The sequence below is a fragment of the Sorex fumeus genome, unplaced genomic scaffold, assembly GCF_029834395.1.
Source record: "Sorex fumeus unplaced genomic scaffold, SorFum_2.1 ptg000128l, whole genome shotgun sequence".
In the NCBI taxonomy this organism is placed as follows: domain Eukaryota; kingdom Metazoa; phylum Chordata; class Mammalia; order Eulipotyphla; family Soricidae; genus Sorex; species Sorex fumeus.
The window spans coordinates 2,660,055-2,687,402 of NW_026606185.1; the positions used below are offsets into that span (position 1 = coordinate 2,660,055).

The 27,348-nt window shown below is 44.4% G+C and overlaps 1 protein-coding gene across 2 annotated transcripts in view; it reads left to right on the forward strand.

Annotated features, from left to right (window-relative positions):
• Positions 1–1,194: 1,194 nt before the first annotated feature.
• Positions 1,195–27,348, forward strand: part of GINS1 (GINS complex subunit 1) — a 33,468-nt gene continuing 7,314 nt past the window's right edge. The window contains exons 1-5 of one of the 2 annotated variants that reach the window (XM_056138086.1): positions 1,195–1,332; positions 18,004–18,068; positions 19,452–19,550; positions 21,120–21,210; positions 25,597–25,713. In XM_056138086.1, the coding sequence (XP_055994061.1) occupies positions 1,258–1,332; positions 18,004–18,068; positions 19,452–19,550; positions 21,120–21,210; positions 25,597–25,713 (447 nt within the window). In that variant the 5' untranslated portion in view covers positions 1,195–1,257. The remainder of the gene's footprint in view (positions 1,333–18,003; positions 18,069–19,451; positions 19,551–21,119; positions 21,211–25,596; positions 25,714–27,348) is intronic. The other variant, XM_056138087.1, reaches the window with a different exon arrangement.

The window sequence follows — 27,348 nt, forward strand, 5'->3', positions numbered from 1 at the left end:
GGGACCACATGGGAAGCTGGGATTTGAACCCCAGTCTTCCAAGTGCAAGGCAAATGCCCTACTGCTGTTCTATTGCTCTGGCCCAGCTAACTAATACTTTTTAAGAAGGAATATTGCCAGAGAGCACAGGTATTAATGTGCTTCCCTGCATACTGTCAGCAGCACCTATCTCTGAGCACAGCTGAGTGTGGTCCAAAAGCAAGCAAACAAACATTGCATTTTTTAAAAAGAATAAATAAGTTATACAGTGATCAATCCCACCTTTGATTCTCTAAGTATCTGGGTAAGAATAAGGCTGTGAGAATTGGTGTAGATGTCAGGTATTTCCACCCCCAATTCTTGTACACCTTGTAACAGAGTGGTTTTACATGACTGCTATGAAATAAAAAACGTAAGTAATGCTAGTCGACAGTATTTGATTATAAGAAATCAATAAGATAACTCTGTGTGTGTGTGTGTGTGTATATGTGTGTGTGTAATTAAATCAAAGGTGGTGAGCTGAAAATGGACAGCCTGGTACTAGCTGTTGTGACCTTGGGCAAGTTATGTAATTTCCTTTTTCTCTAGTCAGTGCCAAAAACTCAATAAATCTTAATCTTAATAAAAATCTTAGGGTAATCATGAGAATTGACTACATGCTGCAGTCCCTTCCATACAAATGACAGATGGAAGTTGGTTTCCCTCTACTATCTAATAATAATAAGCCTTCTCTGCAACACTAAATGAAACGCTGCGTCATAACCTCGTGCTCAGCAGGTGTCTGAGCATCATTCTCCACTAGGAAACGCGCGCGCCTTGGAGCCTAAACCAAAAATCAGTGCATCCGCGGGGGGCAAGCGCGCTGCGGGGCCTGAGCAGAATCGCCAGGTGCTCTGCACGCAGAGCTGCCCAGCGCCGAGCCCACTCTCCCTTCCCCAGCAAGAATAAAATAAAATACAAAGTCTGCACAGACCGCCCACTGAGAACATGGCCCATTTACTCTTCTCTGCCGCGGAGGCCGCAAGCAGGGAAGAGCCTCGCGCGCCCGGCTTCCCGACCCACGCCGCGGGTGCGACCGCGCAGGAAGATTGTCCCTTTACCGCCGCCGTAGTCGGCACGGCCCGCAGCGCATCCCATTGGCCAGGCGCGCTGGGCGCCAAGACGCGAGGCTGGCGCTACCGTCGGACGGAGCTGCAGCGGCGGAGGCGTCTGGTCGGAGTCGGTGGCTGGGCGGGTCACAGGCGGCTGACTCGGCCGCGGAGCGGGAGCGCGCTCGCCATGTTCTGCGAAAAAGCCATAGAGCTGGTCCGCGAGCTACACCGCGCGCCCGAAGGCCAGCTGCCCGCTTTCAACGTGAGTGGGGCGCGGGCTGCAAGAGTGGGGCGGGGCCTGCGGGGCGGGGCCTGCGGGGCGGGGCGGGGCCTGGGTGTGCCGCGGGCGGGGCTTAGGGGCATGCTGGGGGCGGGCTCTGGGCGGGGCCTAGGAGCGTGCTGGGGGCGGGGCCTAGGAGCATGCTGGGGCGGGCTGATTTCTAGGACTTCCTCCCCGCCCCCCTCGGACTTTTTCTGTCCCTAGAGGGTTTACTTTTACCTGCTGGTAGCTCCAAAGTAGGCAACAGGTTTTGATAAAGTGAAAGAGAGGGGTAGTGGGCCGGGCAAAGTATTCGTGCTTAGATCACCCAGGAAATTCTGAATATTCACATATATTTACATGCTTTTAATTTGCTTGTTTGTTTTGTTTCTGGGCCACACCTGGCAAAGCTCAGGGTATCCTCCTGGTTCATCACCCTGGAATCACTCGTGGCGGTGCTCAGCGGACCTTATGGGATGCTGGGGATTGAACCCCGCATTGGGTGTGTTCAAATGCTCTATCCGCTGAACTATATCCCTCTGGCCCCACATTAATCTTTTAAGATAAAATTTTGTTCCTTTGTTTAACAAATTTGATTTTTAATTGAATCACCGTGAGTTGATTGCCTGGTGCGAACCTAAAATTTGTTGCATGCTCTGATAAGAACTAGGCCCCTGGAGCAACGCTGAGGTTTTGATTCTCTCTGGGACTCTGATAATTATTCAAAGCTTTCTGCACTCTTGAATTTTCTCCAAAATGAGACTGATGATTAGAAAGAGCACGAATCTTGGTGTAGTGAGGACTCAGTGAGGGTTTTAGATTTTTGTTTTCAATTTAATTTTTGGCACCTGGATTTATAATATTAATAAAGACATGGTTTTATGCATAAAGCATTCCAGCACCATGTTCTCCAGTGTCAGTTCCCACCACCATTGTCCCAGTGTTCTCCCATGGAGGCCATCGCAGGGATACTTGGACCAGGTGATGCCAGGAATGGAAACCTTGTGGTGCTAGACAGACCCTTCGGCTCCTTCACTGTCTCCCCATCCCAGGACTTTCACCTGGTACCTGTTAGGGAAACAGATGGCTAGTGAATGGGATGGAAGAATATAGGGGTCCCGTGAGATTTCTTTCTCAGGTTGTAAGGAGCAATATTGGATGGAAGGTGAAAGAGTATTTGGAAGAAGTTTAGTTCTGTTTTGAACATTAGAAAGGACATGTGGCCGAAGAGATTGGACAGCAGGTTGGGTGCTTGCCATAGCTGACCAGATTCAGTCCCTTAGCAATTGGGAAGAGCCCCGTGTATGTGAACAGCCAGCAGCGAACCCTGAGTGCAGAGCAAGGCATAAGCCGTGAACTCCGCTGGGTGTGCTCCCCAGTCAAGCAAACATAAAAGCAGTTGCTCTAACAATTAGTTCATTTTACAGATGTAACTAAGGTAAGATAAATAGGGATCATGTTGCTTTTATTATTTTTTTATTATTATTAGTCAAACACCATGAGATACAGTTGTAGACTTATAAACTTTCGTGCTTGGGTTTCAGTTACACAATGATCGAGTACCCATCCCTCCACCAGTGCCCATTCTCCACCACCAATGATCCCAGTAGCCCTCCTACCCCCTAACCCTATCCCCCCACCCTGCCCCAACTTTGTGGCAGGGCATTTCCTTTTGCTCTCTTTCCTTTGGGGTGTTGTGGTTTGCAATAGAGGTATTGAGTGGCCATCGTGTTCTGTCTATAGTCTATTTTCAGCAGATGAGTGCAGCCTTTCTATGTCTGTCCCTCTCTTTCTGGCTCATTTCACTTAGCATGATACTTTCCATGAAGAACCACTTGTATATAAATTTCATGACTTCATCTTTTCTAACAGCTGCATAGTATTCCATTGTGTAGATGTACCAAAGTTTCTTTAACCGGTCATCTGTTCTTGGGCACTCGGGTTTTTTCCAGTGCTTTTAATTTTTTAATTATCATTTAGGTAATGTGGTTATAATAGTGTTCAAGTTTATCTATAATTTTTTTGATGTATAAAGTTACTGTACCCCAGCACCATCAAATTGCCCATGACCCACAATTAGGAATCAAATTAGTGATTTTTTTTTCTGTACAGTGCCAGGAATTCAACTCAGGTCTCATGCATGCAAGGCATTACTTTGCCACTGAGCCAAATCCCTCTCTCAAGTTAGTGAATTTTTCTGAAAGTTCAGTGTATTGGCCACAGAACCCCACTTGAATATAGGCCTCCTTGACTCCGGTCTACCCATTTAACTTCAGAACAGTTACATCCCTTACACAGCAGGGAAACCGCTGTGGAGAGTCTACAATAGATGTGCTGGAATGCATGGGTATATAATTGGACTCCACAATGGGCAGAGCTTGTTACGTTGGAGGAAATCAACCCAAAGTGGACAAGGGCTTGCCCCAACAGGTGCTTGCCAGGTTGCTTTGGATCTTCCTCTCTGGACTGTTAGTTTAGCTCTCATTTTCTTTCTTTCTTTCTTTCTCTTTCTTTCTTTCTTTCTTTCTTTCTTTCTCTTCCTTCCTTCCTTCCTTCCTTCCTTCCTTCCTTCCTTCCTTCCTTCCTTCCTTCGTCATTGAATCACCGTGAGTTACAGGCTTTCATGTTTGAGTTTCAGTCATATGATGATCAAACACCCATCCCTCCACCAGTGCACATTCCCCACCACCAATCTCCCCAGTATACCCTCTCTTCCTACCCTCCCCCTCCTCCCTGGCAGACAGTTTCCCCATGCTCTCTCTCTACTTTTGGGCATGATGGTTTATAATACAGATACTGAGAGGCCATCATATTTGTTCCTTTATCTACTTTCAGCACACATCTTGCGTCCTAAATGATCCCTCCAACCATCAATGATTTAGTGATCTCTTCCCTCTGTTTTTTTTTTTTTAATTTTTATTAGTGAGACATCATGAGGTACAGTTGTAGACTTAGAAATTTTTGTGCTTGGGTTTCAACTATACAGTGATCGAATATCCATCCCTCCACCAGTGCTTTTTTTTTTTTTTTAATGTAGGAGTACTGTTATTTATTCAGCTACTGATTAGCTGATTGAACTGGGCATGAACTCCACCTTACTTTTTTTTTTCATTTTTTATTATTTTATTTATTGAATCACTGTGAGAGCAGTTACAAAGCTTTCCGGTTTAAGTCTCGGTCATACAATGAAACACCCGTACCTTGACCAGTGCCCATTCTCCACCACCAAAAATCCCAATATACCCCCATCCCCCACCCTCCCCCTACCTGTGGGGCAGATGATTTCCACATTACTCTCTCTCTACTTTGATTGCATTCAATATTTTGACACCAGACCCACCATTATTATTTGGGATTTTACCCCAATACTCAGGTCTGCCAAAAAGGCAACAGTAGACAATTTGTTTTCTATTGATGATTATGAATAACATATGATGTCGTGCAGATGCAGTAGTGGCCACGCGATTTTGAAATTCTGAAATTTTAACAATTAAATCTGGAGGGATTTCTGCCAAAACCTGCTGGGTTCCAAGATTTGTTCCTGAGTCTCTGGGATCATGGTCGTTAGGCAGCTTGATCAGGAGCCAGAGAGGCTGTTCATGGGCAGTGACTTGGGGTCTTGTTGGGACTGGGAGGAAAGGGTCGGCTCCACCCTCATCCCATGAGACCCCACGTGTCTCGTCACTGTGGGCCCAAACCTGACTGTCCAGTGGCCTCTGGAGGATGATGGCCACCGGGCCGCCAGAGGGAACAGGCAAAGGCACAAACCCTATTCACTCCTGGGGTGGCCTGGCGCCGGTAACATACTGCAGGTACTGGACGCATTTCTGCCAAAAGCTGTTGGGTTTCGAGATTTGTTTCTGAGTCTCTGGGATCATGGCCATTAAGCAGTTCGATCTGGAACCAGAGAGGCCATGCCTCCAATTATATAGCTGAGCCGGAGGTGGTTTGTGGGTGTATTTTTCCCACATATCTAACTTTTGGCCGTTTACTTTCTTGGTAAACTTAAATAAGTGTCAATTGAAAAGCTTATGGGTATTTCAGCAAATTATTTCTCACTTGTCTTTCATATGCCTACAGGGCAATTATTGTGCAAGTTCAATTATTCCTTACAATAATACTAGTTGGGCTAGAGAGTTAGCTTCGATGACTGATTTTCATGAGGGAGGCCTGGACTCAACCCCATGAGCACTACCAGGACCAGCTCTGGAGCACAAAATATTTGCTGGTAAAAGTAATACTTAAAGAAAACTATTCAAGGGCTAGAGTGATGGTACTGCAGGTAGGTGCTTGCCTTGTATGCAGCTGACCCAGGTTGAATCCCTGACACAACCCTCAGGCAGTTTACCACACCCCCACCAGGAGTGCTCTCTGAGCACAGAACTAGGAGTAAGCCCTGAGCACCTTTGGTGTGGCCCCCAAACCAAAAAAAAAAAGAATCATTTTTTTCTATGGTTTCCTTTTAACAAATGAAAGGAAAGGTAGAAGTCGTTTTCATTTTTTATCAGGAAGGATCACTTTTCAAGCAGGGTTAAGTAAGCTGATTTTGTACACCAGTAGTGACAAAAACATTTTTGCTAATGTGTGTATTTTGGCTTATAAAATAGATAGAAAAAGTAAATGGGTCATATCTTTGGATTTTTCACAGTAGTCTATTGTGTCACATTTTGGAATTTCAGAATTTTGTTTTCATCTCACCAAGAGACAATTCAAAGAAATTTGCTCCAAGGTGAATAGTTGAAAAACTTTCATGGACTCTCCTGTTCTGACAGTACAACTCAAAATATTGTTGTTTTCTTTCTCACTGCTGAGATTGAACCCAGGTACAAGCAAATACTTTGCTGCCGTCACCCTCTTTTCTTCTTTCATTTTTGGTAACTGTTTAAATTATTTTCAGCAAATTACAGAATGTAGTTGTGCCTTATTGCTTGTATAGAACTAGTGATTTTATTGTTGCCAATTTTATTGAGGTATCATGCATATCTAGCAAAATGTACATTTTAACAAATTTTTTAATTTTAATAAGCATCATTATAACTAGCACCTGAATCGAGATTTCAGTCATCCCAGAGTTTCCTTGTCTCCTTGGGAGTTACCACCTGTAGCCTTAGGCAATCATGGATTTTTAATTTTTATTTATTTATTATTGCTTTTTGGGTCACACCCAGCGATGCTCAGGGGTCACTCCTGGCTCTGCACTCAGGAATGACTTCTGGTGGTGCTTGGTGGCCATATGGCATGCCGGGGATTGAACCTGGGTCAACCCCGTGCAAGGCAAATGCTCTACCCACTGTATTATTGCTGGATTTACTTTCTGTGACTGTAAATCATATTTGTCTTTATTTTTTTAAAACACATTTTTTAGTTCCCCAGCTCTGTAATCATCAGGGTTTGAATCTGCCAACGTAGTATACTCTATCAGCAGTGAGAAGCCCAGTTGTGACTTTGGAGTCCAGCCTAACGAAGGCCTGACTCCTGCTGACGTTCTCGAGAGATTAGGCAGGATGTTCACATACACCACTGCTGTACACAGAGGGTTGGTGGGAAAGGACTGGGAATTCTCCCTGGACCCTGCCCATTTCTTTTCTGTCTTTATCACGTAGCAGAGAGGTCATCCAGTCCTCTCTCTGACTCCTTTTTTTTACCATGATACTTCTAGCTTTATCCAACTTGTAGAAAGAGTTCATCTTTTCTCATGGCTATGTGATACTCCACTGTGCATCTAAGCCAATGTTGGGCATTTGAGTTGTTTCAGGTCTTGACTGTTGGATATCTGTTGTTTATCATGAATGTTTTATTATTCTTGGGATAGATGCCAAGGTATGGTCATATGGTCATTCTGTTTAATTTTTTTGAAAAAAGAGTTAACACTCTGTAGGATGAACATCCAGTTTAGGTTTGCCCCAACAGTGAATTAGGGTTTCTATTTTCATTGCCTCTTCACCAGCTCTTGTTTCTGGGCTTTCTAATATATGCCCTTCTTACTGGTGGGAAGTGCTATAATTGCCATTTTCATTTGCATCTTCCCGATAATCAGTGGTGTTGAACACTTCATAGGTCTGTTGCCATCTGTATGTCTTCTTGGAGGAAGTGTCTGTTCAGTTTTTATTCCCATTTTTTGCACAGGATTGTTTTGTTGTTGTTGTTGTTGTTGTTGTTGTTGTTGTTGTTGTTGTTCTCAAATTTTGTGAGTGCGACGCATATCTGGATAGTAACCTTTTGTCACACACGGCAGAGCCTAGCAAGGTACCTGTGGTGTATTCTATATACCAAAAACAATAACGGGTCTCATTCCCCTGTCCTTGAAAGAGCCTCCAATATGACAGCATTGGGAAAGACGAGAGGAGAGGCTGTTAAAAATCTCAGGATGACATACTGGCGCCCACTTGAGCAAGTTGATGAACAATGGGATGACAGTGACAGTGAAACTTTTGTCTGATGTATAATATGGTATATAGATATTTTCTCCCATACAGTAGGGTATTGTTTTAGTTTCTTTTTCTTCTTATTTTTTTATTGAATATAAGTGAAATAGACCATTAAGAAAGCTGTTCATGATTGGGTTTCAGTCGTACAATGATCCAACACCCATTCCTCCACCAGTGTACATTTCCCAACACCAGTGTCCCCTATTTCCCTCCCACTGTCCCCCAACACCTCCCACGCCAAGCCCCCAGTCTGACTCTATGGCCTGACTTTTCCTCTTTTTCTTCTTTGTGCATTATGGTTTGCAGTATAGGTGCCAAGAGGTCATGGTGTTTGTTCAGGGTGTTCAGTATTTTCATCAGGAAGGTAAGGCTGGAATAGCTTTAACTGGGTAGCAGCTTTGTGGTGTAGACGTGACTGCCAAGGCTTCTGGAAGTACAGGGAGGTGGGGGGAGGTAGCCCATTTCTATCCCAAGAAAGGCCGGAGAGTTCAGTCACAAAACCCACATACCCAAATTTTCAATGGTTTAATATCTCAGAGGGGTTGGAGCGATAGCACAGCGGGTAAAGCATTTGCCTTGTACGTGACCGACCCGGGTTCGATTCCTCCATCCCTCTCGGAGAACCCGACAAGCTACCAGGAGTATCCCGCCTGCACAGCAGAGCCTGGCAAGCTCCCCGTGGTGTATTTGATATGCCAAAAACAGTAACAGCAAGTCTCACAATGGAGACATTACTAGTGCCTGCTCAAGCAAATTGATGAACAATGGGAGGACAGTGCTGCAGTGCTAATATCTCAGTGAGGTCCATCAGTGAGACTGTGGAGTCAGGCCGGGTGTATGGTGGCGATTTTGGATTGTGGAAGCAAGTGGCTGCCGGGGGCCCTGCTTGGGCGGGCACAGACCAATCTGCCCGCCTCTGATTTACCCAGGTCTGTTCAGCCTTTTTGGGTCCAAGATTAACTGTGATTTTTGATCTCTTTTGAGATTTATTTATGTGTCTCTGAAATAAGGCCAATAAATGAGCTTGTATAGCTAAGCCAGAAGTGGTTTGTGGGTGTGGCTCCCAATATCTAACTTTTGGTCATTTAATTTCTCGGGAAACTTGGTCCCAAGTTGTTGGGGTCAGGCTGGAGGCACAGCAGCAATTTTGGGCTTGGACAAGGAAGCCTGGAGGCAGCATCTGGCCATTGGTGCACTCACTGTGTGGGTACGGGTGACCTGCTGGAGGCAGCATGCCCTAGTGGTAGTTCCTTTGACAGTGCAGAAACTTGTTAATTTTATGTAATTCCATTTGTTTGATTTTGCTTTTTGTGTTCTCTTGTGGATTCAAATAATCTGCTACAATATTTTTGTATTTGACAATACAAAATTATATTATGGTATAAATAATATCTGTATTGCCTAATGACAATTAAAAAAAATTTTTTTTGAGTCACTGTGAACTCCAAAGTCACTCATGACTGAATTTCAGGTAATGTTCCAACACCAGTTTCTTTACTAGGGTTTCTTTTCTTCCACCGGTGTCAGCAGTTTCTCTCCTGCCTCTGTGACAGGCACTGTTTTCTTTTTCTATTTTGTTTTCTTTGAAGCACTGTGGTTTGCTGTCATGTGAAGGACAGTGTCCTATAGCTCCTGTCCCTGCCCTGCAGAGTCCACCCCGCCCCCCACTCTCAGCGCTCTTGTCCCTTTCCTGAGCCTCGCTGCCCCCCTCCAAGTGGCAAGCTCTTTATTGAAGCTTCCAGTTCTGATGCTCTTCATTTCTATTGCTTTTGGGCAGTTTTTATTTCCCTACTAAGCTTTCTTCATATCCCAAAGATGCGAGAGACTGTTCTGTGTCTGTCCCTTCCTGACTGAGACTCACCAGACCCTTCTACATAGCAGCAGATTGCACGGCCTCATTTTTCTTGTGGTCATGTAGTTATTCCATTGTATGCTTTCACCATAGTTTCTTTACTGAGTCATCTATTCTTAGGCACTTAAGTTGTTTCTAGATTTTAACTAGGAATATTGACCTGCATGTCAGAAAGTACTTAAGTGCCTGCATTAATAAACAAAACAGTGTAGTAAAAATCTCTATGGATGTTAAAAAAAACGCTTGATCAGACAGAACATTCAGTACACGTGAAATGTTAATTCATTACTGGAAATGTTTAAAATCCCTTAGCAAGCTAGGGGTAGATAAACCTTTTGCTTTGTTATGTTTTGGGGGCTGCACCTAGTAGTACTTGGGGCTTCCTTCTGGCTTTGTGCTCAGGGGTCACTCCTCGTGATATGCAGGGACTGTAAGAGTTGCCAGGGATCGAACCTGGGTCAGCCAGCTATAAGGCAAGCACCCTACCCATTGTTCTATCTCCTTAGCCCCTAAACAAATTTTTCTTAATCTAATAAAGGGCGACCATCAGTGCCATGAGTAAATGCCGTTACCCACTGCCAAGTCTGTTTTGGAAAAGTTCCTTTTTTCTTGTTTCCTGCATGACTGGCTTCAAGGCTCTGAGTTCCCTAAGCCTTGCTGGTCCCTGTAGCAACTTCCCCTCCTCTAAGAGCTGAGTGATGGCCTTGCTGCAGGGAGTATTCCTAATGAGGCGTTCCTCTCATTGAGTTTCGGTTCTGGATCCTCCCGTTCCCTTCTAGCTGAGTCTCATTCTATAGATCTGCTGTGATTCTTACAGACTTTCCTGTTTATAAGTTCCTTTTTTGGATTTTGCAGCTTTCAGAGTTCTGTCTGTCTTCTGCTTCTGTCATGTTGAGTACAGTGTGTTGGAAGGTTTTCTACTTGAGCCTATTTTTGCCAGGACCCTTCAGGTCTCTTGGATCTGGGTGCCTTGTATTCCTCAACTCAGAGAAATTCTTATCTGTGTGTTTTTTTTTTAACCATTGGTTCCTTATAAACTTCACTTTCTTTTTCTTCAGGGACTTTGATTCTTATATTGTTTCTCTTTTTCTTTTAATTTTTATTAAGACATTGTGATTGACAAAGTTGTTCACGGTAGAATTGTTTCAGACATACAATGTTCCGACACCAATCCCACCACCATCACCCCTCCCTCCACCAGTGTCCCAGATTCTCTACCATCCCAGCCTGCCCCTTGACAGGCACATAACACATTTATTTCATATTCCTTGCTTCAACAAAACTAAAAGTAGTTGCAGGTGGAATTATCATAAAAATAAATCAGTAAGTCAAGTTGTGATGATTGATTCCTAAGTGGTTTTAACCAGTATAAATAAAATGTAAATTCGTTATTGAAAATGTATAAAATACCTTACCAAGCTAGAAGTAACATACATTTCTTAATCTAGAAGAGAGCAACCATGCGTGCCATCAGTGAGGACCATATTTAATGCTACTTCTTGGGACATTTGTCCTTTAGAGGACAAATTTTGTCTCCTAACACTTCTTGCAAAACTGGTTTCAGAGCTATGAATTTCCTAAGCTTTTGTCTGTCCGTTGAAGTTCTGCATCTTTCCTTTAAATCTGAATGATCATTTATCTGGATAGAGTATTCTTGGTGAGGTATTAGTCATTGAATTTTTGGGACTGTATCCCTCCATACTCTTGGCTCACAGTTTTGTTTGAGATAGATCTGCTGTATGTCGACCTTATGCGCTTTCTTTTGTATGTAAGTTCATTTTTTATCTTGCTGCATTCAGTATTCTGTCTCTGTCTTTACATTTTGTCATTCGGTGTTTTCCTAGTTGAGTGTTTCCTCTGGGACCCTTTAGGCTCCTTGGATGTTGATGCCTGTAATCCTCAACGGGAATTTTATTTTCAATTGAATCACCGTGAGATACACAGTTACAAAGCTGTTCATGATCAGGATTCAGTCATACAGTGTTCCAGCACCCGTCCCTCCACAGTGTACGTTTCCCACCACCAGTGTCCCCAGCTCCCCCGCCATCCTTCCTCCATAAGCAGGCACTTCTCTCTCTCTCTCTCCTTTGGACATGAGGGTGTGCAATACAGTCTCTGAGAGGTTATCATGTATGTCCCGGTACGTACTTTCAGCATGCATTTCTTATCCAGAGAGATCATTTCCAACCATTTTGTCATCATGGTCCCTTCTCTATCCTGGGAAATTCTTATCACCAAAACATATTTCTTTGGTGATTGTTCATCAGATTTGTCTTCCTGTTCTTTAGGGACTCCACTGATCTTATGTTGTTCCTCTTGAGCTCATCCCGTTGTTCTCTGGTATGCTGTTCATTTCTTTTCAGACTGCTTTCCACCTTCTGCTGTTTCCTAGTGATTTCCTGCTTCTCATCTTGGAGTTTCTCAGTTTCTGTTATTCAAAGCTTCTATTGGCTTTTTAAAATATCACCTACCATATCTTTTTTTTTTTTTGCATTTTGGGTCACACCCGGCAATGCACAGGGGTTATTCCTGGCTCTGCACTCAGGAATTACTCCTGGCAGCGCTCAGGGGACCATATGGGATGCTGGGAATCGAACTCAGGTCGGCCGCGTGCAAGGCAAACGCCCTACCCGCTGTGCTATTGCTCCAGCCCCTCACCTACCATATTCTTTAGTTCTGATTGTAGTAATTTTTAAACTTTGACTCATACTTTTTTGTGCTTTGTAGACTACCTGTGCTATTGTTTTTTTGAGTTCGTTGACTATCCTTATCATAATGTCACCAAATGACTTGAGGATTTTGTCGTCTGTGATACTGTTTTCACTCATTGAGCTTGGTGTTTTTCACATGTTTTCTCCAGTTCTTGCTATGCTGGGGGTGTTTTCATAGTTTGCCCTCCCGGAAGATGCTGAGGGGCTAAGCAGTGATTGCACTCTTCTCTGCCCCAGCCCACCAAATGACAAGAAGACCTGGGAGCTGTATGATTTCTGAGGGGGTCTGCTGCCCAGCTGCATAAGTGTCCATCACGTCCTGTGGATGGTGCGGTTATGCGGTGGGTGGGGTGTGGAGTCTGCTGGGAGTTCTCCCTTTCTGGATCAGGCCCAGTAATGTCACATGGCCAAGCACAGGCAGAGGTCGGTTATATTGTGTACAGCTCTCTGGTATAATATGGCGACATTTCCTGTATCTCCTCTTGGAGCTCTTCCTTCTTCTAGTTGGCTGCTGTTATACTGCCCAGAGCTTCTATTGAGATTTTTGTTTTGTTTTGTACTATCTGTACTATCACTCCAGCCCTTTCTGTTGAGTTTTTTGTATCACGTAGTGAACTCTTCATTTGTGAAGTAGTTTTCTCACTTCGGTGTTCATACCTGGCTAGTCATCCTGTGCCATCGTTTCTTGGAGCTCATTAACACATCTTCACCATGATGCCCTTCAAGTTGTTCTCTGAGGATTCACAGAGCTTGTCATTCCTTGTTTGGTGTTCTCTCACTGAGCCGGTGGTAATGGTGGTGGTGGTGGGGGGGGTTCTGTATCTTCCCCATGGGGCTTGCTGTGTCCTGCTGTGCAAGGGTGACTTTATGTTGTTGGCCCCTTGGGAGGCCCTGGGGAACTAGCCAGGGAGGAATTGTTCTTCCCCTTCCCTGCCAGTCTACACACAGTGACAGGAAGTGTAACTGTGAGCTGTGTGAAATCTGATAAACAGTCATGTGGCCGCATAGAATCTGGAGGTGGTTGGGCATGGAGGTGCTGGACCCTTGCCAGGGGCGGGGAGTCTGCTCAGAGATGTCAGCCAGGAGATTGATCTTCTCCGGAAGGGTGGGTGAGCAGGCAGAGATTTAGGATATATAGGTCACAACTTTATTCCTCTGTCAGTGGACATTTGGGTTGTTCCCATATCTTGCTTCTGTCCTTACTGCTGCAGTGAACACAGGAGCTTGCACTACTTGTTGATGTGACTTTTCTTCCTCCGGTTAATGCACTTAGACCAGTTCGCCACGGAGAGCTTCCTTCTGGGCTCTCAGCATCATTCCACTGGTCAGTAAGTCTGATGTTATTCCACTGCCACATTTTTATCCGTTACTGTTAAGGAACCAGTAAAAATAAATAAGATAACAATGTTTCTAATTATTTTATTTTGCAGGGGGCCTCCCAGACAGTGCTTGGGGCCCAAGGGTCCTTTCCAGTAGTACTTTGGTCAGCTAGACTGGTTCAGGGATCCAGAGCCTCCTCAGTGGCACTCAGTGGCCTCTGGGTCACATCCGGCAGAGCTTGGGGCCCTCAGGGCTGTGTCCTGTGGTGGCTGGGAGTCCATCCGGTGCTGGCTCAGGCGCGCGTGCTTGCCTCCTGCTGTCTCCTTGTCCCGCCATGCTGACTCATCAGCTCCTCGCTCTGTCCGGCCCTTTTTCACACTTCTATTTTTTTTTAAATTTTTATTAGTGAAACACCATGAGGTACAGTTGTAGACTTACAAATTTTTGTGCTTGGGTTTCAGTTATACAATGATCCAGTACCCATCCCTCCACCAGTGCCCATTCTCCACCACCAGTGATCCCAGTATCCCCCACACCCCCCAGTCTCACCCCACCTCTGTGGCAGGGCATTCCCTTTTGTTCTCCGTCTCCTTTTGGGTGCTGTGGTTTGCAAAAGAGGCATTTAGTGGCAATCTGTTCGGTCTATAGTCTACTTTCAGCATGCATCTCCCATCCTGGGAGGATCCTTCTAACACCCTTTACTTGGTGCTCCCTTCTCTATCTGAGCTGCCTTTTCCTCTAGCATGTGTGGCTGGCCTCCAAGCCATGGAGTAAACCTCCTGGTACTTATCTCGGCTATTCTTGGGTGTTAGTTTCCTATTTTGTTAATTTATGTTCTCTAGATGAATGCAGTATTTCTATGTCTGTCCCTTTCTTTCTGACTTATTTCACTTAGCATGTTACTTTCCATGTAGTACCACTTGTATGTAAATTTCATGACTTCATCTTTTCTAACCGCCATATAGTACTCCATTGTGTAGATGTACCAAAGTTTCTTTAACCAGTCATCTGTTCTCAGGGACACAGGTTTTTTCCAGATTCTGGCTATTGTAAAGAGTGCCGCAATGAACAAACAAGTGCAGATGTCACTTCGACTATACTTTTTTGCCTCTCTGGGATATATTCCCAGGAGTGGTATTGCTGGGTCAAATGGGAGCTCAATTTCTAATTTTTGGAGAATCAACCATACTGTTTTCCAAAAGGGCTGAACCAGTCGGCATTCCCACGAGCAGAGAAGGAGGGCCCCTTTCTCGCCACATCCGTGCCAGCACCTGTTGCTTTTGTTCTTTTGGATGTGGGCCAGTCTCTGTGGTGTGAGATGATATCTCATTGTTGTTTTGATCTGTATCTCCCTGATGATTAGTGATGTAGAGCATTTTCTCATGTGTCTTTTAGCCATTCGGATTTCTTCTTTGCAAAAGTTTCTGTTCATTTCGTCACCCCATTTTTTGATGGGGTTGGATGTTTTCTTTTTGTGGAGTTCAACTAGTACTTTGTATATCCTTGATATCAACCCCTTGTCAGATGTGTATTGGGCGAATATCCTTTCCCATTCTGTAGACTGTCTTTGTATTTTGGTCACTGTTTCTTTGAGGTGCAGAAGCTTCTTAGTTTAAGATAGTCCCATTTGTCTATCTCTGTTTTCACTTGCTTGGCCAGTGGTGTGACATCTTTGAAGATACCATTAGCTTCATTTTCATGGAGGGTTTTGCCATCAGTAAATGTACCTTATGGATTCTGGGCTGATATTGAGGTCTTTAATCCATTTTGATCTTACTTTTGTACATGGTGTTAGGCAGAGATCTGAGCCCGTTTTCTTCCATGTAGCCATCCAGTTTTGCCAGCACAATTTGTTAAAGAGACTTTCCTTGCTCCACGTCACATTTCTTGCTCTTTGTCAAAGATTAAATGATCATATGTTTGGGGGGAGATGTCAATATATTCAACCATGTTCCATTGGTCTGCAGCTCTGCCTTTGTTCCAGTACCATGCTGTTTTAATTATTACTGCTTTGAAGTAGAGTTTGAAGTTAGGGAGGTTGATTCCTCCCATTCTCTTTTTCCCAAGAATTGCTTTAGCTATTCGTGGGGGCTTATTGTTCCATATGAATTTCAGGAGTGTTTGCTCCATTTCTTTGAAGAATGTCATGGGTATTGTTATAGGAATCACATTGAATTTGTACAATGCTTTGGGAAGTATTGCCATTTTGACAGTGTTAATTCTGCCGATCCATGAGCAGGGGATATCTTTCCATTTTCTCGTGTCCTCTTTTATCTCCTGTAGTAGCATTTTGTAGTTTTCTTTGTACAGGTTCTTTACTTCCTTAGTTAAGCTGATTCCTAGGTACTTGATTTTCTGATGTCTTGCTAACCTGGGAGTGGCCTGGAACTGTGGTCATGTGGATGTTGAAAAACCAGATATTAGATCCCAAGTGCCCTGTGGTGCCTGATCTCTCATCTCGGGAAGGCCGCGGCCGTCGTGGGCTCTGTTGGCAGCCCTGCCTGCTCTGCATGTTCTGTGTGTGGGCAGGACAACTGCGTGGACAACTGAAGTCTCGGGCACCTGGCATTCCTGTGCCAGCACTTGGCCTCTGGGTGTGACCCCTGCTGGCTAAAAATGCTTCATAAGGCCTGGCCTGCTTGCACCGCCAGGCCAGGCTGGGTGGGACTGTGTGAGCTTGACTTTGCCAAGTGCTGGCACAGGAACTGGTATCTGCTGCTTGTGGCCTGGGATATGATGGACTCACTCGAGAACGTTGGCTCCAGCCAGCCGGTCAGCAGAGCAGACAGGCCTGACCCAAACTTCCAGTTCTCGGTCACTTACTTTCCAGTTCAAGTGTCTGCTCCACTATGGGCCTGGGTGGGTAGGCCTTCTTCAGGAATTGTAGCCTGGCTGGCCTTCACTTAACTCAAGCGTCCAGTTCTAAGCACTTTGCTTTCACAGTTCAGTGTACATGATAAACACTGGACATTTGGGAAACTTGAGGGCACTGTGTGATTCCACCTATCGTGGAGGCTTGCACCTGAAGTCTGTTCCCACACCTTTGAGGTCCACTCAGCCCCCAGGCTGCTCTTGAGTTCCCCTTCCTCCAGGATGTGCTTTCACTGCTTGTGATTTTGCAGCAGTTTCTGCCTGTGGGGCCACCCAGAGTTGATTACATTTCCTGCCAGAATGCTCCATCCCTAGTTCTGGTCACAGCTGCTCCTTGTCCCTTCCACGGCAGGCCCCAGGCACAAATAGGCATTTGATATCTGTGTAAGTTGCACTGTCTTTTGTCGGTGCCCAGAAGAGCTTTCAGATTGCTCCCTTCCCTGCCATCTGGGCTCTACCCACTCTGGATATTGATTTTCATTACTTTTGGGTATACTTAGGGGTCGACGGCAGAGCCTGGCGAGCTTCCCGTGGCATATTCAATATGCCAAAAACAGTAAAAAAAAAAAAAAACGGGTCTCATTCCCCTGAAAGAGCCTCCGGTACTGCAGCGTTGGGAAAGACGAGTAAGGAGAGACTGCTAAAATCTCAGGGCTGGAATGAATGGAGACGTTACTGGCACCCGCTTGGGTAACTTGAACAATGGGATGACAGTGATACAGTGATATTTAGGAGTAAAATTGTTGGATAATATGGTAATTGGGGGGGCCAGGGAGGTAATACAGGGAGTAAGCACAGGAGAAGCCCCAGTTGGATCCCTGCCACCATAGGGGACCCCAACACCACTGAGTGTAGACCTGGAATCACCCCAGCATAGCTGGTTATAGCTCTGGTGGCCCCTGGGTTGACTCTGGGGGTCCCCCACAGGGGAAGATCTGAACAGCACCAGACTCTCAGACCAACTATTGAACCATTAGGCCTGTTGGCTGAGTCTCTGGGGATACTCCCTGATCAGGCGTGGGAGTAGCCCGCCCACCCCCCACTGCACATGTTAATTTGATGGTTAACTTTTCAAGGAACTATCAGACTTGTTTTTTACTGGGCTTATCATTCTGCATTCCTTCCTGCGATGAATGAGAATTTCAGTTTTTCCCCATCCTCTCCAACATTTTTTATTCTAGCTATCCTAGTAGGTATGGAAGTATTATTCTTTTTTTGGTGGGGGGGGTGTCACACGCAGCAATGTACAAGGGTTACCTTCTGGCTCTGCACTCAGGAATTACTCCTGGCAGTGCTGGGGGACCATATGGGATACCAGGGATCGAACCCAGGTCGGCCGCGTGCAAGGCAGACACCCTACCCGCCGTGCTATCGCTTCAACCCCAACTATTACTTCTTGGTAAGATATGTAAGTCAGACATATTTTAGAGAGACTTTTGCCACAGATTTTGTATAAAAATTAATAAGTGTGTGTCAATATCGTATATTCTAGGAGGATGGACTCAGGCAAGTTTTGGAGGAGATGAAAGCTCTATATGAACAAAACCAGTCTGATGTGTAAGTGTAAAATAAGATTTACATGTTAGAACTGTTTAAGAAATGTAATATTGTAATAGAGAATCTGATTTTAGATGTAATTTTTGTTTGCTAGATTATACCTGATATAATTAACGGTTTTGAACTGTTTAACACCTGCAGGAGTGTCATACTGACCAGGGACACAAGACTAGCAGGGCTTTTCCAGTGCATGGAGGTTCATATAGTGCTTGGCACACAATGGCTGCTCTCTAAATATTTGTTACCTAAGTGGTATTACTGAAAAGAGATGGGTAGATCTAGATGAGCCATGATACAAACAAATAAAAACCATAACCAAGGGTATTAGATTGCTTCTCTGGCTTTTCTCTGTTGGTGGATGTGCTAGAGGGATGGAGGCTGTCAGCTTGGGAGGGGCAGCAGTGGTTCCTGATGGCTGGAGCAGGGCTTGGGGAAAATGAGGACTATGGGAGACTCTAGCCTGGTAGGTGCGGGGACACTTACAGGATATCTGTAGCTGAGGATGGTTAGCTAGCACAACGGGGATTTTGAACTGTAAGACAAATTTCATAGGTTCCTGTGATATGTTCTTATATTAGCATGAAAAAGGAACTCCCGAAGGTGAAGAAACACAATGTTTAGAATTATATAGATGAATCAGTGTACAAAACTGTGAAGTGGAGGATGGGGATGCTGCTCAGCGTTAAAACACTTTACTTGCACATGCGAGCCCTGGGTCCAGTCCACGGCACTGCAGAATAAACAGAGAAATAAAAAAACAAGTACGAGGGCTTGCTCTTTTTGTGCCTATTTTCCCTGGAACATGGAACATGCCTCTCGTCTCTCTGCCTCTTTGCTTTTTTCCACTTTAGAGCACCCTGTTCTCTCTTGAACATGGACTTCCCCCTTCCTCTCCCCTCATGTCTTTTTTTTTTCTTTTTCTTTTTGGGTCACTCGGCAATGCACAGGGGTCACTCCTGGCTCTGCACTCAGGAGTCACTCCTGGCAGTGCTCAGGGAACCATATGGGATGCTGGGAATCGAACCCGGGTAGTCCATGTGCAAGGCAAACGCCCTACCCACTGTGCTATCGCTCCAGTCCCTCCCCTCATGTCTTTCTAAGCAAAAATTTTATTCAGTAAAATAACTTGCTTTGCTGGAAAAAAAAATTTAAAAAATACCTCAAAGTACCTTACAGTTAAAGGAAATTCGAATAGTATGATCTTGGGCTAACTCTTGACTTTCTTAATGCTCAGCATACTCAAGTTCTGATGGGGTCAATACTGTTTGCTTGGGCTAATTGCTAGTCATACATGGATAAAAACAAGATATTGCCAGTTGCTTTAAACATTTCCTTGTACTAAGTATACATAGTTGATTTTTCCCTTCTAAATGTTCTTAATAGGAATGAAGCAAAATCAGGTGCACGAAGTGATCTGATACCAACCATCAAATTTCGACACCATTCGTTGTTAAGAAACCGACGCTGCACTGTAGCATACTTGTGAGATTCCTGGGTTTGGGGTTGGCTGCTTGGTTGGTTCTGGCCCCACTCGAGGTCCTGCCTGGAGGACCTGCAGTGTGGGGTGGGCACAGGGATGGGGTCGGGGCTCTCAGCGTGTGACTGTAGCCAGACCTCTGAGCCGTCTTCAGGGCGGCAAGGAAGGTCTTTGGTATGAGGCCCTGTGGACATTTCAGATGGATAACAGGAATGCTCAGGTTTGTTTCTCACCTTTGAAACACCTAAATGAATTCTTACCATCCTTCATTTTAAAACTTTATTAGGAAAAGTTACAATATTCACAAAGCTAATATTTTCATCTTTTTTTTTTAAATGGTTTTATTTAGGAAATTTCTCTTCCTTTTCCCACAAAAATAGGGAAGTGTTGGGGCTGGAGTGATAGTACAGCAGGTTGGGTGCTTGCCTTGCACATGGCCTTCCCAGCTTGGATCTCTGGCATCCCATATTGTCCCCAAGCACCACTAGGTGTAATTCTAATGTAGAGCCAGGAGTAACTCCTGAACATCAGTGGGTGAGGCCCAAAACCAAAAAAAAAAAAGGAAGAGAAATTACATCCTCTAAACTGGAAGGTGGGTAACTCCTAGAATGAGATATAGTAGTTTCACATTTTTAGGCTTTCCCATATTTTTTCATCTCCCTCCCTCCCTCCCTCTGTTCCCCCCTCCTTTCTTTTTGTGCTACAACATAGTGGACTATGGCATTTATCACTGGATACTTCAGTGTGTCTCTGAGGAGTGCCGTTTGGACTTCTGTGATGAGGCCATTGTAAATCTTTTCTTTGTTCTGTTTTTGCTTGGGGCCCACACCCAGCGGTACTCAGGGATCACTCCTGGCAGGAACTGGGAGCCATATGTGCTAGGCATTGAATCAGGGGCATCGGCGTGCAGGGCAAACACCTACTATCTCTTCAGCTCTGGCTGTGCATTTTTTTTCTTTTTTTTTCTTGGTGGGGGCAGAGGGCAGGGGTGGGTGTGACACCCAGCAGTACTCTGGACTTTCTCCTTGCTCTGTGCTCAGGGATGGTTCACTCCTGCTGGGACTCAGGGGCCCATTGGGGACTTGGGACTGAACCCGGGTCAGTGCGTGCAGCGCAAGCACCCTACCCACCATGCTATTACTCTGACCGCTGACTGTACATTCTTACAACTGGACAAGGAAAACTGTCTTCATGACATCTATCTAGTCTAGGTCCATGTTTCTCGCCTGTTCTGAAGATGCTTTCGTACAGATTTGAAAGTGGGTTTTGGGGACTGGAGTGATAGCACAGCAGGTAGGGCATTTGCCTTGCACGCAGCTTACCCAGGTTTGGTTTCCAGCATCCCATATGGTCTCCAGAGCGCCGCCAGGAGTAATTCCTGAGTGTATGAGCCAGGAGTGACCCCTGTGCAACACTGGGTGTCACCCAAAAAGCCAAAAATAAAAAAAAAAGGAAGCGGTTTTGGTTTCTGCCTCAGTGAAGTGTTTGGGTTCTTATGAGTCCTGAGTCTTCTGAGTATGGCGACTTTTGATAGTTATTTTATTATGCCATCTGATACCTGTTTAATTTCCCAGGTATGACCGATTGCTCCGTATTAGAGCTCTTAGGTGGGAATACGGCAGTGTCTTGCCAAGTGCATTGCGATTTCACATGTCTTCTGATGAAGTAAGTAAATGCTGTGTTTGCAGTTCATGATTATGGATCAAACTGAGATTCTAGTGCTTTTTCATAATAGTATTCGCTGGTATTTCTCTATTTTTGACGCCTGTTTTCTAGCTGTGTACTATGTACTATGGTAAAAAAAGGTAGACCTCATTCTAAATGCCCTATGGAAAACTTAACAAAACAAGGATGCACACTATGTTATATACTAGTTGTTCATTGGTATTAATGAAAAAAATGGCATGATTTCCATTAAATGCACCTTTTCAGTATTCTAAATAGTATTGATATCTGTATTGGAATAATTAATTTGTCCCATTCCTGAGCCACAGAGCCAGATCAGTATTTAGGGACCCAGGATCGAACCAAGCAGACCACCTTGTCTGTGCCTGCAGCCTTGGGTGGCCTCTGCATCTCAGCTCTGCTCACAGAATGAGGCAAGGAGTGCTGGCCCACTCAGGAGAGCAGGAGTCCTGATGCTTTCCAGAGTTCGAGCAGATGTCACAGTGTCCCATGGCCCTGACTCAAACACCATCTCAAGCTCAGTCTCTCCTCGGACCGTCTTGCTGCAGGTTTGAGGTTTCCCACCATCCTTCAGGCTTTGGGCTTGGAGAGCTAGAGTGAGCCCAGTGTCCTGGCCTGCTTGTAGAATGTAATGAACCCCTGTTAAAAGCCTTTGTGAGCATCCCTAATTGGACATGTTCTCTGTATTATTACACAACCAACTATTAGGAAGGTGATTGTCCTCCTTTTAGTGGGAGAAGTTACCAGAAGCTTCATGCTCGGGACCCTCCCAGACCTCGCCCTATATGTCTCATTCTTTGTCTGGTTCTTGTTTGTTTCCCTTTGGTATATAGTGAAATTACCACTGTAAGCATAACTTTCCTTAGTTTTGTGAGTCACTCTGGGGATTTATCACATCAAAGGGTCTGTGTGTGTAGTTATGTGCATGTGTAGTCTTTTTGGAAATACATTGTTCCAGTTTTCAAAAAGAAATCTATCGCGCTGGGATGAATTATATGTATAATGTAGGAGTTATGTTGCATGCAGAGAGAGGGAGGGAACTCAGAGTCTCAGCCATGCAAGGTGAGTGCTGCCACAGTACCAGGACATCTGCTATGAATACGGATGCTGGCCACACTGGGTTGACAAAACCCTCCTTCCCCCGATGCTCTGTGTGGACCACATGTTGAATCGGTGTGTATTCAAAGAATAAATATGAAGTCGTGGTGCTCTCTTGCCGCCTGCGTTTGGTGGTCTCAGGCCGCTTCCCCCACTGGGGATGGCTGATGCCATGGGCGGACGAAGGAGGACACGAGGGCCAGGCTGGTTAGTGTCAGTTGCCATTTATTCCAGTCCTGTCTCCATTCTCCTCTGATTCTCCCTGATCCTCCCTGATCCTCCATTCTCCTCTTCCTGATCCTCCCTGACTCCCCCCTGCCCACTCTCACAGCTTTAGTTATATCCCAAATCACGAGGGTTTGGGGTAGCAGTTACACGTAGGTGTGGTCATACAGTCAACAGAGGTAAAGTCCTTCCCCCAGGAGAAGCTTCTTCTAGGACAAATTTTCATCCAGCAAGAAGGCCCGGCTAAGGGCGAAATACCACCTAGGGGTGTGTTTCTCCTTTCCTTAGTCCAACAACCATTTAAACATTCATCTTAAATTCTACGTCTTAATAATATTAGTCATTTTGTATGTATACAGTAAGAGATACATTAAGCTTATAGGATGGCTCTCCTGGGGGTCATCTCGCTATAAATCCCAGACTACCAGTGCTTGTGCCAGATAGTTTTTCCTAACCCTCGCAGTGTTCTGATCCCGTTGTTACTCTTTGGATCGTGACAGAATTTGTTCATGACTGTGCTCTTAACTTGTAGTCAAGTATTATGGCACTTGGCCTTGCCCATTTCGATGCCAGGCTAGCTCATACATAGCTTGCCCTGGGTCCATCCAGTTCCTCGTCCGGACCCTGCTTTTGGGGTGCTAGAAACTAAGGGCAACTGAGGCTTAAGTCAAGAAAACAGATGCCCAGGAGTGAATATTATTTGGAGTCAATTAACTCCCAAGTTACAAAAACGTAGCATTAACTGTCTTCCTGTGTCTATACAAAAAGGACATTGCTCTGAAGTAACTATGCAAAGGACATAAGAAGAGAAAAGCAATATTTCACTTACAAATACAAATCCAGTGTCCTAGAAGGATCTGACCTTACAAGTCAACAGTCTGATTTGGGGGATAAAGATGATTGACCGGTTGGGGAAGAAGAGCACAGAGAGCTTACAAATAAACACAGGAATGTTTTATGATGGGTGTTATGATGGGTATTACCCAATAAACCTAAGCTCCCTGTGGCCAGAAAGAAATGACAAACCAATGTTATCCTACAAATTAGTACATCTTTGGTCACATATTAGTACATCGGTGGATCTTGGAAGCTGGCCATTCTCCTTTTATCTATGTCTGTTCTTGCATTTTCTTCCATATTGTTTTAGTTATTATAACTATGTAATAAATTTTGAGCAAATATTCCCATCTTGTTCTTTTTTGCTCCAGCGGGCCCAGTAACGTCTCCATTGGAGACTTTGTTGTTACTGTGTCTGGCATATCAAATACTCTCGGTAGCTTGCCGGGCTCTCCGAGAGGGGCAGAGGAATCGAACTTGGGTCGGCCATGTTGGCCGCTTGTAAGGCGAATGCCCTACCCGCTGTGCTGTGTGTCAACTATTTTGTCCTTTTGCATTTCCCTGTTAATTTTATTCTCCATTTATCAAATTCTCTTTTTAAATATTTTGATTGAGATTAAATTGAATTTGTAAATCAGGCTGACATCATTACAATAATTTTTAAAAATTAACTTTTCTTGAGATATAATTCATATACTGTAATAACATGCTTATTCTTTAAAAATATACATTTTAGGGGACAGAGAGATTAGTAAGGTACTTGCCTTGCATGAGCCAACCCAGGTTCGATCCCTGCAGTCCCATATGGTCCCTGGAACACCATCAGGAGTAAATCCTGAGTGCAGAGCCAGGAATAACCCCTGAGAATCACCATTGTGGCCTCAAAAACAAAATAAATAAAATATACACTTTGGAGGGGCTGGAGCAGTAGTTCAGCAGGTAGGGAGCTTTCCTTGCACATAGTCGACCTGAGTTCAATCCTGGCGTCCCATGTGGTCCCCTGAAGCCCCACCAGGAGTGTCCCCTAAGAACACACAGGTGTGTGTGAAAAAAGAGTAAAGAAAAAATACTTTATATTCTTAATCTAAATAACTTATCTGTAGCGTTGTGTAGCTACCACGTTATTCCAGAGAATGTTCATGGCCCTCCCCACCACGCCCTGTGGAAACCTTCAGCCAGACCATGGGATCAGTTGCCTTCCCCCCAATGTGTCTTCCGAGTTCCTGGAAATTACAAACCTATGTCTATCTCTCTAGTTGACCTATTATAAATTTTTCATATGTGTAGATTTATGTCATATCCAATCTTATATGTCCTTCACTTCTCATGTGTTCAGGATTCATCCATATGTAACATGTATCAGAACATTTTTCTCTTTTATGTGAGTGAATCACATTACATTATAGGAGTATGCATACCTTAGCCATTCATTAATTGTTTTACATATGGGTGTTTCTCTGGTTTTGGGTTTGGGGCATCACCCGACATATTCAGAGCTTACTCCTGGCTCTGTACTCAGGAATCGTTCCTGGCAATGCTCATGGGACCGTATGGGGTGTCGGGGTAAGCACCCTACCCGCTGTATTATTGCTCTCTGTGTTTTTCTGAACAATGTTGTATAGTATTCCAGAGAAACAGTAAATGCATTTTGACAAAACTTGCATGTATTTTTTAGTGTTTGTTTATGGCAGAAAGTTCCTTAAGGTTCGTGATTCTGCTGGTATGCAAGTTCAATGACAACAGGACCTTTTTTTTTTTTTTTTGGTTTGGTTTGGGAGCCATACCTATTCATGCTCAGGCTTACTCCTGGCTCTGCTCAGGGATCACTCCTGGCAGTGCTGGGGCTGAGGGCCAAACCCAGGTTGGCTTTATGCAAGAGCTCTATTTTCAATAGAGGCCACGCCCTGTGGAAATGGGGGTGGGTAGGGCCACTCCTGGTGATTTTTGGGTCACTTGCTGCAGTGTTAGAGTCTTACATGGACTTGCCATGTGCTCTGCCTCTTACAGTTTCCACAGCCTCGAGAACGAAAATCCCTGCATGCTTTGCAGATGATCCTCAGGGGGCCCAGAACATGCTTTAGTTCATAATAGTTGTCAGTGATTTTGTACTTTAAATGAGTGAATGATCATAGTAATCTGTGTCAGGATGTGTTCTATAGTTAAGAGGATGAGTAAGCAGTTTTTGCACGTGTTTTATGTTTGTAGATGGAGTGGTTCAATCGTTATAAGAAGTCCCTTGCTACTTATATGCGGTCATTGGGAGGAGATGAAGGTTTGGACATTACACAGGATATGAAACCTCCAAAAAGCTTATATATTGAAGTAAGTAAACCTTTTTATTTTTTTAACTTTTTTATTGAATCCCTGTGGTATAGACTCTTGTAAAGCTGTCATGATTGGATTTCGGTCATACAATATTCCGACATCCATACTTCCACCAGTGTACCTGTACCAGTGTCAAGTAAACCTTTTTAAAATAGACTCTTTTAATGTGTAGGTACCTTTTATCTAACAAGAGTGGCAGGTATGTGAGCATATATTAATTTGTATTAACTTACATAGGTATCTGTTATATTAGGTCTGTTAGTATACTAGGTTTATATTAAAGTATATTAGGTAGCACTGTGGCATTGTCCTCCCGTTGTTCATTGATTTGCTCGAGCAGGCACCAGTAACGTCTCCATTGTGAGATGTGTTGTTACTGTTTTTGGCATATTGAATATGCCATGGGGAGCTTATATGAATATTATTAGTTTGTATTTAAAAAGAAAGGGGCTGGAGTGAGTACAGGGGGTAGGGCACTACCTTGCCATAGCCAAGTCAGCACCCTGTCCAGTGCCCCCCATGCCCTTCCAAGAGTGATCCCTGAGCACAGAGCCAGGAGTAAGCCCTGAGCACCACCAGTGGCCCCCAAACCTAATAGATAAGTAAATAAATAAGTAAAAACAAGGAAGAAAATATATACAATCTGAACAAGTCACATTTTTTGGGGGGGTCACACCCGGCAATGCACAGGGGTTAGTCCTGGCTCTGCATTCAGGAATGACTCCTGGCAGTGCTCGGGGGACCATATGGGATTCTTTGAATCGAACCCGATTGGCCACATGCAAGGCAAACGCCCTGTCCACTGTGCTATCACTCCAGCCCCTGAACCTGTCACATTTCAGGGCGTGGTGTGAACCATATAAAGTAGCTGAAATGTTCTTAAAGGACCTGATTGAATAGTTTTGGCTTAAAATTATATAAGCATATTATATAAGTTCCAATTTTAGTATATGTGCTGCTGATAGCACAGCGAGTAGGGCGTCTGCCTTGCACGCAGCCAACATGGCCGACCCGAGTTCGATTCCTCCGCCCCTCTCGGAGAGCCCGGCAAGCTACCGAGAGTATTCGATATGCCAGACACAGTAACAACAAAGTCTCCAATGGAGACGTTACTGGGCCCGCTCGAGCAAATCGATGATCAACGGGAGGGCCTTTTATTATATAAGTTATATGTTATATAACATTATATAGGCATATAAATTATAATATAAGTAAATTATATAAGCATGTTAGTAAACCTAAATTAAATTACAGCAAAAACACAAACCAACTGATTCTGAAAGCAAAATAAAACAAATGAATCTTTTTCAAATTATTGTTTTTTAAAATTTTATTTTTATTAAGTTACCGTGATTTACAAAGTTATTCAGGATTGAGTTTCATACAATGTTCCAACACCAATCCTTGACTGTTGTCAACTTCCTTCCACCAAATTCCCCAGTTTCTCCCCCAAATACTTCCCCTTGGGTTCTGGAATGATATATAGTGGGTAGGGTTCAAGGCTAACTCGGGTTTCATCCCAGCACCCCGTATGCTTCCCCAAACCCCACCAGGGGTGATTCCTGAGCATAGAGCCAGGAGTAAGTCTGAACACCAAACCAAAACAAAACAGATACATCAGGCACTGTTTCT